The sequence below is a fragment of the Eleginops maclovinus genome, chromosome 14, assembly GCF_036324505.1.
Source record: "Eleginops maclovinus isolate JMC-PN-2008 ecotype Puerto Natales chromosome 14, JC_Emac_rtc_rv5, whole genome shotgun sequence".
In the NCBI taxonomy this organism is placed as follows: domain Eukaryota; kingdom Metazoa; phylum Chordata; class Actinopteri; order Perciformes; family Eleginopidae; genus Eleginops; species Eleginops maclovinus.
Genome location: NC_086362.1, coordinates 9,707,431 through 9,723,253, shown reverse-complemented (window position 1 = coordinate 9,723,253; position 15,823 = coordinate 9,707,431). Strand labels below are relative to the sequence as shown.

Genomic DNA, 15,823 nt, shown 5'->3' with positions numbered 1-15,823 from the left:
TGATAGTCTGCCTCTGGAATCCATCGTGCCGAAAGAAAGCAATCATATTCTCCTTTCAGTCATGTCACGTTATCGTCTTCAGCAATTTCGTTACGTAATGATTGGTTAAATTTTCATTTTTCGAAGCACGTGGCTGACGGTGTCCTGAAGATTCCCCGTTTGAAGCGCCTCAATTGTGCAAAAGAGTCAGAACAAATCAAAGGCTTTTTCAAAGGCTCATCATGAATAGATATTCTGTTTAGTTTAAATGTCACCTTTTATGCAAAATCCACTTGTTCATGTCTTTTATACATAAATGTGTGTTCCCTCTGTGTAAAGAGATTCGGAAAGTTTCAGGAAAACAGATTCCCTCTCTTCTTGTCCTGCTCCAGCTAAAGAAAATCCTGCCTGACAATGAGCTGATCAGATTTTGGCCACTTTGTGCAACCATTAGCCAATAACCAACCAAGGTAACACCTCACCTTATCCCCTGAATCTCTTCCTAGAGCCTCATTGTTTTTTGTATTAACCAATCAGTTCACAGAGGGGCGTGGCCAGCAGCAGCTCATTAGTATTTAAAGCTACCAACACAGAATCAGCACTTTAGAACAGGGCTGAAACAGAGGGGTTTCTTGTCTACAGCGAGTCATTGCAACAAAACAAACTTTTCTTTAACTGTGTAAGGTGAGTCATTACTGTAAACATTGCCATTTTGTGATGAAATATTCCATTAATAATCCTTTAATTGGATTTGCTGCATATTTTCTGTAAGTATTTGGTGAGTAGCATTTTGTTTTGTCAGGAGCTAAAAGGTTCCATTAATGACATTTAAGCTTCATCATGATAAACAAGATAAATATGTTCTGTTAAGATCCTGTCTGTGAGACGCTGTGATGCTCCACATCAGCAGGAGGGGGCGTCAACCGACTCTTTCCTGTGTGTGTGTGTGTGTGTGTGTGCGAGTGTGTGTGTGAGAGAGAGAGAGAATTACAGCTGGCTCACTTTCAGGTGTGCAGGAAGTGTTCCTCGGCTTAAAAGAAACATTGCACCAGTTATATTTATACACCCAAGTATATCTTTAGACTTTTAATGTTATATTTCAGTCAGCTGTTCCTGAGTACATCAACAATATATTTTATGTATTTATCGAGATGAGGTGTGAGGATTGAAACATACCGTGTTGACACTGGCACTGGGTGAAACGTTGCTAAGTACATTTAGGTATAATTTAAAGTTACGTGTACTTATTTCCATTTTATGCCCCTTTCCTCCTCTTCATCTGAGGTAAATTAAATCACCCTACAGTATATAAAATGTAATTGTTACAGCCAGCTGCGATATTAAAATGTGTCCTCATACAGCATCAATAATATTTAAAGCTGCTCCTTTCATCCACTAATTGGTAATTGTGGTTTTAGTTAACTAAGATTTATTTAGTCAAAGCCATTTTCTTTGAAACAAAAAAGAAATCTGGTGGACACAACATTTAAAGTGGTGCTTTTTGAATGATTCTTGGTGTAGTTTTACAGATCTGATTATTCATTCTCTCGTAATAAGATACATCATTCTGATCGTCCACAGATAATCTGGGAGTCAGCAGGTCATGTTAGTTTACATCCATCATGTTTGTCTACACTGCCATCACATTTTATTTGTATTAGACATTCCTAAGTAAAGGCCAAAAGTGTGTTGTGTGGGGTCACAGTAACCTTTGACCGCCAAAATCAGTTCATCCTTGAGTCTGTGGTCATTTGTGCCAAATGTAAAGGACTATCCACCAGGTGTCACTGTAGCCGAGGCAGAAATGTCTTCAAACCATTGTATTTTATGCCATTGAGCCATGTACATATTTTTTTGTCTTTAGGTTGGCTTCACAGAGCTCACCCTGCTCAGGAATGGTAAGCGGCAGGTGGCTGAACCTGTTGGGAGGCGACAGATGGTTTGACTGAAGCTGGCCTCTTATAGCAGGTGATGAGCACACCGGGCTCTTCCAGTTTCACCCCAGTCGTCTTCATGAAGAGATAACATTAAGCATGACTATTTGGTCATTTCTTTATTCTAAAAAAAGACATTTCTCAAACAAAAACAGTTCAGTTTCAACAATGTAAACAACTTCTCACATACAGTTCACACACAAGCAGTTGTTCGAGGAAGGAACAATAATGAAAGTCAAAAGGCCAGCCGCTTCAACGCCCAACAAGGTGATGGCCGCTTTGATTCCTGCTCATTGCCGCGGGAACTCAACACCGCACACGCAGTTTAAACACAAACTCAGGACTGAACCAGATCTGTGTGGAGAGCAGCGTACACGCAACAAAATAAGGAAGATTCGTTTTGCATTTTGAGAATCAAACTTTCAGTATCATTGCCAGCAAAAAAAATTCATGTTTCCCAAAATGTACCGTGTCGAACATGCAGGAAGCAGACGGAGAATCCTGTGTGACATGAGCTTTTAAAGCATTAACAACAGACTTTGGCAGAACATTTCATATTTCAGATTTTGATTATCTGTCAGAAGAGGTCAGAAGTCCTCATTACTATTTGTAAACCTGCTTTAAATATCAGGCTTCAACATATTTCCCCAATCTTGTCTCTGCAGCGACCGGTGTTGGCGACCAAAGAGAGAAACCAGTTTGAGCCAGGGCAAAACCAGCGTCCGGTCCCACGTGTTAAACTGTTTCTCTTGAGTGCTCAGTCAATAATCATCATCATCATCATCATCATCATCATCTAAACTACTAACAATAACTGCCTACCTAGAGCTCACTTTTAGTCTATTAAAAAAAACAGAAACATCACTCCAGTTAATACTAGTAGAGCGGAGGGAGACGCAGCTCGGCGCCATGACAGTACAGTCACAGCCTGGAGTACAGAGCTCCGGTTCTTTGCAGGAGTACCTTTCCGCTCCTCTCTGAGGGTCCAGAGTTTCAAAGCGCAGCTCATTAGGGAAAGGCGTGTCTTCACATCCTCTCGACCACTTTCTCCCCCGACTTTAAATCATTATTTGAGTTTCCTGAAGGTTGTTCTCGGGGGACCTAAAACCTGCCTACAGTATAGGTAGATATACATTTAGTGTGTGTGTGTGTGTGTGTTCGACCATACTCTTCCAGATGTTCAGCAGTTGCCATGGAAACGAGCAGGTGGGTTTTCTTCACAAGCTCGATGATCCAGTGTCTCATTTTCCGTGTTGTTCAGCGAGGTGTGTGCAGGTAGATTTCAGTTCATAGCTTGTTTTGTGTGTGTGTGTGTACGATGGTCTGGAGGTAGGTGTTTGTTGGTACAGTAAAGGGGCTGCGTGGGGGGGAGACACACTCTTCCTGTATTTTAAGAGCTGTGAGCCTGAGTGTGATGGATCCTGTGGTCATGTGGTGGATTTAAAGGGGTGTGTGTGTGTGTGTGTGTGTGTGTGTATCAGTGTGTACCAGTGCGTATCAGTGCGAGTTGGGCTGCTCCACTTTGAGCCCGACAAGTGACGGGGGCAACTGCCCTGCAGCAGAGGAGGAGGAGGAGCTGGGGGGGGAGGCTCTGAGGCTGGAGCCCCCAGTGGAGGAGGTGGAAGAGGAGGAGGTCACGGCGGGCCGGATGAGGGGAGGCGGGGGGTGGTTGTGGGGCGCTCTGTTCTGGAGCGGGCGCGTCTGCAGGGGAGGGGGCTGGCGGAGGAGGCTGGGGGGAGCCGACGGAGGCGCGGGGCGCAGCAGGGGGGGAGGCTGGGAGAGGGAGGAGGGGGTTTGGGTGGAGGAAGGCGGAGAGGAGCCGCCGGCCGAGTCCGAGGGAGAGTCCTCCATTTTCACCTGAGGGGGGGGACGACAACAGAAGATGAGGTGAGATGTGATGAAGAGGAGAGACCAGATGTCAACTGAGGCCGTGATCAACTTGTCTGACTTTGAGAAAACCTTTCCTGATGATCTGAATGTTGTGAGTAACCAACAGTCTTCTTAATATCAGGTGTGTGTCCTGCCAGTGCTCACCTCGTCCTCCTCTGCTCCCCCCTCTGCAGCCGTCACCTCCTCGCTGCTCCTACGGGGGTCTCTCTGGTCTCGGCTGGTGGCCACCTGCTCGGCTGCCCACTCCCTCAGAACCTCGTCCAGGTTGAAGCGGCGCCGGTAGCTCACGAAGAACGAACTCACCTGAGGAGAGAAGGAGGAGTAAATGAAGGAGGGCACGGAGGAGGAGGTTAAAGGTCAGTGGACAGATGAAAGGAGGGATCATAGGGATTAAATGCTGATCTAGGGGTGAGGATGAAATGGGAGAGGAGATGAACAGCTCAGAGTAAACTGCCGTGTGGATGAAGGGTGAGACTGGGGTCAGAATGAGAGGGGGGGGGGAGACAGGAGGCTCACCTGAGCTGGAGTCTTGGTCCCGATCACCTCGGCAATGGCTGTGAAGTCTTTACCGTAGCGACGGATAGCTGGAGAGGAGACGAGGGGAAAAGGACCGGTTAATGTTGTCTACACATTACACACACTCTGTGTGTGTGTGTGTGTGTGTGTGTGTGTGTGTGTGTGTGTGTGTGTGTGTGTGTGTGTGTGTGTGTGTGTGTGTGTGTGTGTGTGTGTGTGTGTGTGTGTGTGTGTGTGTGTGTGTGTGTGTGTGTGTGTGTGTGTGTGTGTGTGTGTGTGTGTGTGTGTGTGTGTGTGTGTGTGTGTGTGTGTGTGTGTGTGTGTGTGTGTGTGTGTGTGTGTGTGTGTGTGTGTGTGTGTGTGTGTGTGTGTGTGTGTGTGTGTGTGTGTGTGTGTGTGTAAACCCTCATCTGATGCTGGCTGAGTGCACCTGCTTTAATATCTCCACAGAGTGACTCCGTTTACATGTACTTAATATTGCCCTTATTATGTACCAGTTAATGCCCAAGGCTTTCAGAAAGTTTGAGAAGGCTTTGTCTTCCTGAGCAGAAATGTTGGCTGTGTTGCAAACTGCCGTAAAAAATATATAATATTCCTAATGCGCTGTATACATAAAGAAAGCTCTTAAAACCTGAATAATAACCACATCTCCAACATCTCAATCAGAAAGATGCTACATCTGGACTATCCCAACAGAAATAGGTTTGAACATGACCCATATACTAGAAATACTTCAGCATAAAGTCATTTTAGTGAATATTATTGGAATATGAGAGTGCATCTTTCAGCTCCTGCTTTCTCTTCTGTTTGCTCTCTGCAGCTTACTGCAGTTTAACGCTTTACTCAAAGGCACACTGGCTCACTGCAGCTGCTCAGTTAGTAATCCGGTTTTTTTTACTGAATGCATCTCCTTTAGTCCCTCAGAACTTTGATGGACGCCCTGGCGTGCACAGCTATGTGTCCGAGACAAAAAACAATTAGTGCCTCATCAGCTGTCCTCCTCTGCCAATGAATGAGCACCATTGAATGTCCCTCTGAGACAACTGTGTCTTTAATTGACTAATGCAAAGGACACTGACTTGGAACAGTAGCTGCTTCTCCTTTAATTCACTTAAACTACAGCTGGAATCTGAGTCTCAGCAGCCTTTACTCACCCTGCACAGCCAGAAGCTGCTCCTCTGTGGTCCAACGGGAGTTCATCTTTGGGGCAGACTGAGGGAGAGAGATCAGACCGCGACGGAGGGAGGTGTTAAGAAAAGAGAGGAGAGAGGAGTGAAAATGACAGCTTTAGAGAAAAGGGCTGATTAGACTAATCACAGTCCCACAAGGGGTGAAATAATATCTGGAGGGAGCCGAGGAAGGGCAGAGTGAATAAATGAGAGGGAAGGACAGAGTGAGGCGGGATCAGAGATGAGGGAATAAAAGAGGAAACAAGAATCAGAGAGGGGAAAGATGGATGTAAAGGACTGTACAAAAAGAAACTTACCTCAGAGGGTTTTAAATTATCCACACCTTCATTCAAACCCAGTTTCAAACTGCTGTTGTTCTGTTTTATGGACTGGACCTGAGGGAGGAGAGAGAAGGGACAGGGTTTATTCATCAACACTAAAATGCTTCCGTTACTTTAAAACATGCAGCCGCAGTTTAGAGAAAGTGATAGTCTACAGTCACAAGCAATTCATTTTCTATTGCTGGAATTTGCTTGTCAAATGTAAGACTAACGGTAAAAAAAGTGACCCCTCCCTGAGACTTCATTATAGCTGACACAAAATAAAGAGAGAACAAATATTAATATGTTGTTGCACCATGAAGCCTTGGAGGAGGTGTTACATTTTCATGTGTTAGTGTTCCCTAAAACTCCCTCTACATGGACACAAATCCATTTGAGGTTCAAATCACATAAGAAAACCACGACAGTGATGAATACAAATGTAACAAGATTAAAACAACACTAAAAAGTGCTGTTTTTCTTACATGCATATCTTTTAATGAAGCTTTGACTTTATGTCATCACATGATATGATGTCGTCAATTTAATGGAAAAATGTTTGACTTATTTGGTCGTATAAATTCTGCTAGACCGCCATGCTAATGCAGAGGCGTGCTCCTTCTTTTGACCATAATGAAAATGTTGTTCCCACCTTATGGATTGAAGCAGACTACTTCATTAGATTAAAACAAAATAGTTAATTTAGGAAATGATCACATCTTTATTTTTCCCATATTGTCGTTATGATTAGATCACAACAACAACTGTTCAGAAACGCAGGGAAATTCAATGGAAATGAACATGCAGAGAAAAAGGCTGTGCATCTGTCGATTGAGAATTTGAAAGTTGCTTTGAACATAAGCAGATCACTCAGACGTTGGCTCCTACCTGTCTTTTAAGCGACACCAGCTGCGTGTCCAGCTGTCTTATGGTCAGCACCCCGGCGTCGTGCGAGGCCGACACCGACATGATGTCCTCCTGCTCCAAGTACATGCCTTTGGGGGGCCGGCGGCGCGCTCTGAGCGGGTGGTGGCGGTACTGAGCCCCGAGGTTCTCCTTCTTCACCGGCCCCGAGCGGCTGGCGGCCGCCTTGTCTGCGTGGCTGTTGTTGGGGTTCTGTTTCACTGCCTGTGCGGTCGGAGGAATCACAAATGCGGGAAGGCTTATCTTTAATAAATTAACTTAAAATTCAGACAGACAAGGCATCGATTTGGCTCAGGCTTCAGGCCAGTGCTGACTGATGACAGACATATTGTTGACATAAGCATGCCTCACACCGGCAATGACCTCGGTTCACTTTGATATTGCTCACCTCTTTCTTGGTGTCAATCTCAAAGTCACTGTCACTGCCGGGGTCTGCCTCCTCAACCTCATCGTTACTGCAAGAAGAAAATCAAACCACGGCTAAACCACTTGTATACATTGTCTGGTTTCATCGTACGTATTTCTGAAATGCTTGAGAATGTCGTCTGAAAAGCAGTAATATCAAAGTCATTAATATTCATGAGGCTGTTTTTCAGGATGCTCAGTGTGTGTTTCTAAATGTCACTCTTCAGGGGAGAACTTTCTCGTGTTTTCTCCTTGCTCAGAGTGTCCTACAATATTCCTCCTCCCCTCCGCCCATTGATTAAAGTGTCATGGTTTCTAACCTGTCTTCTTTCTCTCTCTTGCTGACCAGCCTCCTGGCCTGTCGGTCCATGACGGAGGTCCTGGTCCTGGTCTTCTTCCAGCTGTAGTAGTATTTCACCAGGCTGGAGATCAGCTTGTCTGGAAGCTGCACACACACGCAAGAATCCAGATCATAAATAGGCATTACGATCTTTGTGTTTTTTTACATTCATTGAGAAAAAAAGAACTGGTTTGAATAAAGTGTGTTTCTGTTCGTTCCTGCAGTCTCTTACCATCTGCTGGATGCGGTGGAAGCTCTTGCCGTGGAAGCTGAAGGCCTGCTCAAACAGAACCTTGTCCTCCACTGTCCACTCGTCTGGGAAAGGGGTGAAGTTGGCCAGGTCCGCAAGCGAGCGCTCCACATCGTGTTTGTGCCATAACAGCATGCCCAGAGACTGAGGGGAGAGACAGCACCAAGACAGGGTGAGGCAAGCAGCGACAGGAAAAAGAGAGCCAGGAGCAGGGAGAGCAGAAAGAGATTTAACTTGAGAGGTTCCTCTGCTGTACGTACCTGCTCCATGTTGTATCCATGTTTCTCTTTAGCCATTAGGATGTACTCGTCCACTGTGTTGAGGTGAGAAAGAAACATAGGCTTAATAGAGGGAAAGCATCACTAAAAGAAGGAGATGTGGTACTCGCAAAAGAGACGGGGTAGAATGGGTGTGTGTGTGTGTGTGTGTGTGTGTGTGTGTGTGTGTGTGTGTGTGTGTGTGTGTGTGTGTGTGTGTGTGTGTGTGTGTGTGTGTGTGTGTGTGTGTGTGTGTGTGTGTGTGTGTGTGTGTGTGTGTGTGTGTGTGTGTGTGTGTGTGTGTGTGTGTGTGGCTTACACATTGCATCAGACAGCTGAACACTGGGACACCAGACCAACATGCTCCTTTGGTCCTTCTCATTGTAGCGGTTAGGACTGTCTGTTAGAGAAAACAAACAAACCAGGACAATTCCTTTTTGGTACCAGCAACAGTTTGAAGTCGCAGACATTTAAGTTTTTACTAGTTTACCTCGTCTATAAACAGGCCTTTACCAACGTGGAATGACTTTGGTCCAGACAAGTCTATCTGTTCTACTTGAGTGCTAACCATGTGATATGATGCATTAGCTGTGTGGTCTGCGGGTTGGGTCAGGTTCTGGAGGATGATTATTTTATTATGGTGGTTGGTGAGGATTGGCTCTTATAACAGGTGCCTGCAGTGCGCATCACTAATGAGCTGGACTCAAGAGTAGCAAAGATACGATTGCACAATACTGATGGTCCTCTTATCAACCCTTATATTAACTCTTTCTCCCTCTGCTTTGCATGGTTTCTCCTGTTTAGGTTCCATCTTTGGCTTCCGTTTCGTTAGGAAGAAAGAAAAGGACAAGACGGCGGCATGTCAGCCACTTCGGGAATTCCACACCTGTGTTGTGCCAAAAAGACGTTAAACTGGAGGCTGGTTTGCTGCTACTCCCTCATCTGCTCTACTAATCGTACAATCAAACAGGATGGGATAATAAGCCACATTTCTCTAGAGTTAGTATCACTACAGTGTTCTATAAGTCACTAAAATAAAGGGTTTGGATGCTGCAAAGCAAACTCCTTCAAAGACGTTACCTTTATAGGGTTCATTTGAGGCCTTCCTTACCCACCTATGTAAACCTGTCAATCCACATTGAGTTTCCATTACTGAGCGAGGGCAAACCTACCTAACGGTTCATCTGCCCTTCTTTTCTCTCATCATCAGCATTCCCCTCATTCCTCCATTTCTATGCCCTCCACATTTCTCCTTCCTCTATGTCTCCTACTACTCAGCCCTGACTTCCTCCCTCCCTCTCTCTATTTCCACCTCCCTTTCTCTCATGCTTCCCTTACCTGGTTTGAACTCTGGGATCTGAGCCTGGTAGTCTCCTCCCACTCGGATCATACTGTCTGTAGAGAGACACAAGAAGAATATCAGTTTCTTTGGCCCAGAAGGAAGTAGAGATTTTGGAATATGGGGGACATTTGTTCCTGTAGATTTCTTCAGAAGTTGCAGAGCTAGATATACTCATGTGAAGATGGGGGGAAAAAGCAATAGGGATATCCTAATCCTGTTTTTTGGCCCTGATCCCAGTCTGATACCATTAATATTATGTATTCTAAACATTTGTGTTGAGATCAGTTTGCTTCAACCAGGATACCAGAAACGTTTTAATTATATCATATAATCCGTCTCTCTTAACAAGGAACTAATATAGAAATAGTAATAGCATGTCTCGATAATGTTTAATGCATGATAATGTTCAATCTAAAGCATATTTACCACTGAGTGACAGGAGGGGGTGTACGACAGCGGATGGCAGATATTAAGTAATTAGTGCTGTGGTTAAGAGGCTAGAAGGCGAGGATTGAAGAGAGACTGTGAGAGAGGCAAGCCAGCAGCTGAGGAGGAGGACAGATTACTGTTTCCTCAGGGAGAGAGGACAGGAAGGGAGGAGACAGGGAAGATAGAAACTGGAGTAGATGGTGAGGAATGGGTGGAGACAGGAAGGGCAAGAGTAAAGCGGATTGGATGGAAGAAAAGGGGGATGAAAGGAAGCAATAAATGACAAAAAAAATGTATTCCGGATGGTGGCTTTTGATGCAAAGTCTCAGACCTACATCACATGCAGGAAACAGAGCGGTTGAATCGCTCCCTGAGTACTCCGGTTTAACAGTTTGATCTAAAAAGATATCTCCGGTCCGTGTGTCAAGTGAGACAACTGAACATGTAAAGATCATGAGCAGTCATTGTGTGAGGGGGAGAATGGAGGAATGAAAGATTGATGTGGGAAGAAGATGGAAGAGTGTGGGAAGAGGGTGGAGGAGAGGAGGACAGAGGAGAGCAGTGTGCAGGGACTGAGGAAGCTCTGCAGCAATGCAACGAATGCAACCCAACAGCCGGCTCCATGCGTCTGCACGATGGAAACGTCTACCGTTCTACCTATTTCACAGTATATGTCATCGCAGGATTGGAAGAGATAGCTTTGGTGTTTGCTGGGGGGTTGTAGGAAGTCCTTGTGTTTTAGTTAAAGGAGATGGTGGTCGGCATGCCCCCAGTTTTGAAAAACACACAGGACTACCAGCACAGAAGCTAAGCCTTTGGAAGCTCTAGTATTCATACAACGAAATATCAAACAATATGAACCAAATCCACCCCCCAACAATTAAATGTAGGTTAAGACAGTAGATTCTGTTTAGTGTTGGTGTGCGTTGTACCATGAGCATGCTCTTCGTCACTGCTCTCGTCTTCAGAGTGTGGTTGGCTGTTGCCATTGGTGACAGTCTTGGCTCTGCTCCTGGACAGGACCCCGGACCCCGAGCGCTCCATCACTGAGGGCATGGCTGCAACACACACACACACACACACACACTGGATATGAAATGACGGCATGTACAGACCACAGTTCATCAACAAAAAAAAACATTTGTCTTACGGGTGATGCAACCCCCCATAAAAATATCCCTTGGCAGATATTTGGCTGCGCTACGTTTTCACTTGAAACCCTATAAAGCCTTTAAATCACTCTTGAAACGTAGAATAGCACCTTGTGTTGCTACATTGGAACCAATTCCATCATTTTCCCTTCAGCAGAGTGTATTTCCTAACATAGTTTTACTGCATGAGAACATGTTCACACTCAACAGCTCAGTTACCTCTCCCAGAATCCCTCATTTTCATCAGCAGATAGAACTTGGTTGCCTGAAAAATAGGGCTAACCATTTCATCAAAATGCTATTGAAATCAAAACATGGCAATAGGCGTTGCAAGGTGTCGTTTTAATTAAATATTGTTGTGCTGCAGAGATTTCCTGGCCACAGGATTGTCCTTAAGTAGTGCTCATTGTAAATTGAAAATGAACTGAGCGGTTCCAGACTAATTAACCTTTGTGATTTGGTCAGGCTCTAAACTTCAAATCAAAAGTGTGCTTACACGGATTAGTTAAATGGAACATAAAGGTGATGAATGTGCCATTGGTTTGTTGGCTAATTTTCTGCTCACGTTCTGATCTTCTCCCACCAGGTATTGACCTTCAATTCACCTCAACAGACAATTCAGAAGTCCTTGTTCAACACAGGACTCAAACTGATGAACTCACATCCTCCTTTATTACTCCAGTTAATTAAGAAGATACTGCTGCCATGGGGGCACCACCCACAACCAGCACACAGGGCCATTTAGTGCCCCAGACCATTAAGGAGCTCTTCTACTCACATTCCAGTGCACTCTTTTACCAATTTAATGTCTGTATACCTGACCATGTGGGATCATTTTTATGTAAGGTAACAGGATGTTAGGGTTTATTGTGGCAATAAAATATGAGCAGGCAGGCCACCCTAACCAAGTAAATAAAAGCAGACCTGCCAGGAAGCTTTATTTAATGAGATTCAGTCCAATATGGCCACCATCAAATCCATTTAACAAGGTCTGCGAGTAAGCAATAGTCATATTGATTTGGCAGACAGGTCAGGCGCATTACTGTAACCATCTGATGCACCAAATGATTAATTGAGAAAATAATCAGAAGATTAATTTCAGCACTAACAAATACTGTTTGCAAACCATGGTGATGCTCATATGTAGAGTTGCATCCAACCTTTATCTTCATCATGGATACATCTGCAGAGATATTGTGGGAAATGTGCATCTCATATGTCCCAGTTTCTCATAGTCAAAGGGTTAAATGTCTTGTTTTGTAAATCCTAAACCTCAAAGGTATTCAGCTATATACAAGCAGAGAAAATAAGAGGCTAAAACACAATTGTCTTTTGTATGAGGAATTCCTTGAGAAATGATTAACAAAATAGTGGCATTTTGTTGCTGTTAGTATTAAACTACTTGATGCAGCTTTCCTCATACAAGCTGAGGAAACAGAACTGACAAGTCGCAGCATCTGCAAAACAAAGTGAAAGAAAAAACGTGCCATAAATAAGAGAGAGCCCTCCAGCGTGGAGGACTTATTTTGAGTGTCATCCACAGTCAGTGCTATATTATTACGTGGCCAAGGCTCGCTTTCTGTGCATCTCCACACTCACAGCAGCAGCACAAAGACTAGACGGTCAACTCAGGACACAGAAAGTAACCCAACTAAACTCCCTCCCTCCTGGTACACAAAACACAGTGCGGTTACAAAACAATGAGCGATATCACTCACAGATCGCAGAACAAGCACCTTGTCTTATACTTTATTTCACCCAACCCATCAGCAACTCTTGTTGACCTAACTCGAACTACGACTAGAACAAAGCCCGGGCGTGGAGTTACAAGTCATATGGGCGACGTTAACTTATTTCCCCCTTATTTTCCAGATAAATCATGAGCAGTTATGGCTCCTCCGCAGAGGGTGAGGGGCAGATTCATTCACATCTAGCAAACTCCGCCAGACAATACAAGTGTCTGAGGCTCTCTGGGAGTCTTTGTCTGTCGCGGCTGTCGGTGGCCCCCCGACACTACAACAGCTGTCCCCTTAACTTCACTGCAAACTCACAACATCAAACATAAACATAGCCCTGTTTATTTACATCTAACTCGCAGGATTTAAATGTGATGCATCGATTCAACTAGAGCTACGAGGGGTTCGAAGATGAAGCTATAATCCCGCCTCTGTTCACTTTCAGAGTTACTTTCGGGGGGCTGGTGGGTAGCCTCGAACACCGCCACCGATAGCCTCGATCTCTGACAACTGTTATAAGATATACATCTATAATACATAACAGCCAACTGCACCAGACACCAGGTCTATTCAATTATTGCGCAACCACCTGCTTATGCCAAGTACATCATTTTAACAAGTGTTTGTTCTATACATCATACATGTGTACATGTTTAGTTCAACTATCTTATTGATGTATCCTTTTGGACTCGTACTAACAACTTAGGCGCTTCTGAAGTGACAATTATGTAGGTAGATATAATCAGTAAGTGTCCCATCTTGTAGTGTTGTTATTTGTATTAAAGTCAAAGGTAACACCAAAATAATAGTATGGGGACTCCTTTCTTTAGTATAAATGTGAACCTTGGTTTACTATAAATTAGTTAATGTGTTACTAAACCAAACATATGAGGTGTGGATTAGCACCTGGTACTCTATTGCAGCCAGGTGTGCTAGCTGAAGATATTTCTCCATCTTAGCTGAGCAGTCATGTGAAGTCCTTTTGTTTTCCGCACGCTTACGTTGCTGTTACTACTCCTGACGCTACTGTCTGCTGGAGTGAAAACTCGCTCTCCAGAATATTATAACTCGAGTTGTCGGTCTCTTTCGGGACGTTTAGTAGTTTGAATGGTCCTGAGTTATTTCTGGAGGTCAAATAATAAAACAAGGCGACATTTGCCTCCCCCTCTATCTCCAAAGTGCAACCTGAAGTCTAGTTGGTTGTCCGGATGCTAACGTTAGCCGGTTAGCTTGCGGCTAGTACCCTCGCGTTACATTAGTAACGATAATAGTTGGAAGTCGAGATAGCAGTCACTCTCCTACCTGTGTTTCGCTTCTCTCCGCTCTCCTCGCACTCAAAACTTATCTGCGCCTCTGTTCACAGTTTATATTCCTCTTCGACGCGCTTAAAGACAATTATCGCATCTAAAACGGCTTAATTCTCGCCTAATTGATGAGCGGAGCCAGTACAATGAAGTGAACTGCATGGATAGATGGAAGCAGCCGTGAGTGTGTGCCGGGGAGACGAATAACACCCGGGGAAAAGTGAGGTGGACATCCGCCCTGATGCGTTCGCCTCTCCCAACCACAACCAGCCGTTTGGATTGACAGAAAGTAGTCCTCCAAAACTACTAATGTAGCCTATTCTCAATTTAAGATGTTGTTTCCATAGATGTGTAAATTGACACTAATTATTTGCCAGCATGTACTGATACAAAAATCTCTTTTAATAACTGCATAGCTTCCAACACGTTTATATGATAATGATCCACAGTTTTAAATGGAGGACATATAATAAAAATGCGTATAATGCGTTAGAAACCAACAGAAGTATTTGTTGAGTGATTCTTAATCTGCAATCTTTTAAAAATCACATAAATTAAGGACTACTTGCTAGTGTGTCGGCGGAGGGATTCGTCAGCTGTGCATCCGTGTGTTGAGGCAGGCTGTCCAGACTTGTACTGATGTGTGCATGGTGGAGAGAAAAGGGCAGGAGGCTGAGGTACGATTGGACCTTAAATGTGTGTTAAAGTATGGGAGAGCCAGAGAGTCCGCACAATAACTCAGATGAATACACCTTTATACACTTCCTATTTCTTTATTTGAAATGACGAAGAAATCAAAAGAGTTGTGCTTCCCGTAGGCTACGTGTGTGTACGTGCACAGGTGGATGTGTGTGTTTGTGTGTGCGAGTGAACTAGGGATTGTTTTACTGATATCTGTGCAGGTTTTTTCACACCTGATGCTGACACACACACTCACACACACACACACACAACCTGCTACTGCTGACATGTAACAGCCTGTTACACACTCCTCCAGCTTTCTCTCTCTACTATCCTTTTGGCATCACCACCACCTCCTCTTCATCATCCTCTCATTTTCCCACCTTATCTCCCAACTCTTGTTTTTCCTCCCCCTTAACCTGCTCCCTTCTGCACCTCCTCTCTCTGTCTTCTTCCTCTCCCTTTACTTATTAATTCATCTCCCTCTCTTCAATACTTTCTCTCCTTTCTCCCTGAATATCTGCCCTAATTCTCCCCTTCCTCCTCCTCCTCCTTCTCCTCCCCCTATTTCTTCTTTTTTTCACCCCGGCCCCTCTTCCCCTTCTCTTTCTCTCCCCTTGCCTCCCTGCTTTCTTCCCTTCCGTTTAACTCCTGTGCTTTCCTCCCCCTCCCTCCTCTGCTTTCCCTTTTACTTTACTCTCCACAGTGATGACTCCTCTCCTTCCCTCCCTCCTCTTCCTCTCCTCCCTCACCCCTCCTCCTCCTCTTCCTCCTTCCTGTCTCCCTCACTGGCAGTCTTCCTCTCGTGTCGCTTTAGATTTCCACAGTGTGTGTGCGTACGTGCAAATCCTTCCCCTCCCCCCATCCTCACCCAACAGTGATACAGTAAAGCAGTTTCGCTCTGCTCACCTCCAGGCCCCCCCTTCTTTCCTCTTCCTCCCCCTTTCTCTTCCTCTCCAGTCTCATTTTCACCCCTGCCACCTCCTCCCCTCTCCTCCCCACTCCTCTTCTCTTTTCTTGCCTCCTTCCTTTCTTTCTTCTGATTAGTCAGTGTCCATGAAACTCACCCTTCCACGGTCTCTTCTCTCCCTCAGTCCTCCAGTCCCTAACACATCCTCTATAATGAACAACTGCTCTCCCCCTCCCTCCTTCCCTCCACATCCCTCCTCTCCTCCCTTCTGTCCTCCCTCCTCTCC

General features: G+C 44.9%; 1 protein-coding gene across 2 annotated transcripts; it reads right to left on the bottom strand.

Moving 5' to 3' along the window:
- Positions 1 to 2,029: 2,029 nt before the first annotated feature.
- On the bottom strand, positions 2,030 to 14,145 carry rcor2 (REST corepressor 2). Of its 2 annotated transcripts, none has more exons than XM_063900170.1 (14): positions 13,945 to 14,145; positions 10,688 to 10,813; positions 9,323 to 9,379; positions 8,304 to 8,384; positions 7,988 to 8,040; positions 7,710 to 7,871; positions 7,458 to 7,582; positions 7,121 to 7,187; positions 6,697 to 6,936; positions 5,806 to 5,883; positions 5,474 to 5,531; positions 4,320 to 4,387; positions 3,948 to 4,106; positions 2,030 to 3,770 (listed from the first exon to the last, which is right to left on the bottom strand). In XM_063900170.1, the coding sequence occupies exons 2-14, from the start codon at positions 10,809 to 10,811 to the stop codon at positions 3,411 to 3,413; spliced, it is 1,632 nt and encodes a 543-aa protein (XP_063756240.1). In that variant the 5' UTR covers positions 10,812 to 10,813; positions 13,945 to 14,145; the 3' UTR covers positions 2,030 to 3,410. The 2 variants fall into 2 exon arrangements, with proteins under 2 accessions (XP_063756240.1, XP_063756241.1); XM_063900171.1 differs by lacking the exon at positions 13,945 to 14,145 and adding an exon at positions 13,549 to 13,926.
- Positions 14,146 to 15,823: the final 1,678 nt, after the last annotated feature.

Bases quoted from the DNA above. Each gene is read 5' to 3' on its own strand.
- rcor2 (XM_063900170.1), bottom strand. From the start codon at position 10,811: ATGCCCTCAGTGATGGAGCGCTCGGGGTCCGGGGTCCTGTCCAGGAGC. The intron at 8,041-8,303 runs GTAAGCCACACA...ACCTCAACACAG, and splicing joins TCAGCTGTCTGATGCAATGT to TGGACGAGTACATCCTAATG. The intron at 4,388-5,473 runs GTGAGTAAAGGC...TCTCCTCTCCAG, and splicing joins GCAGCTTCTGGCTGTGCAGG to CTATCCGTCGCTACGGTAAA.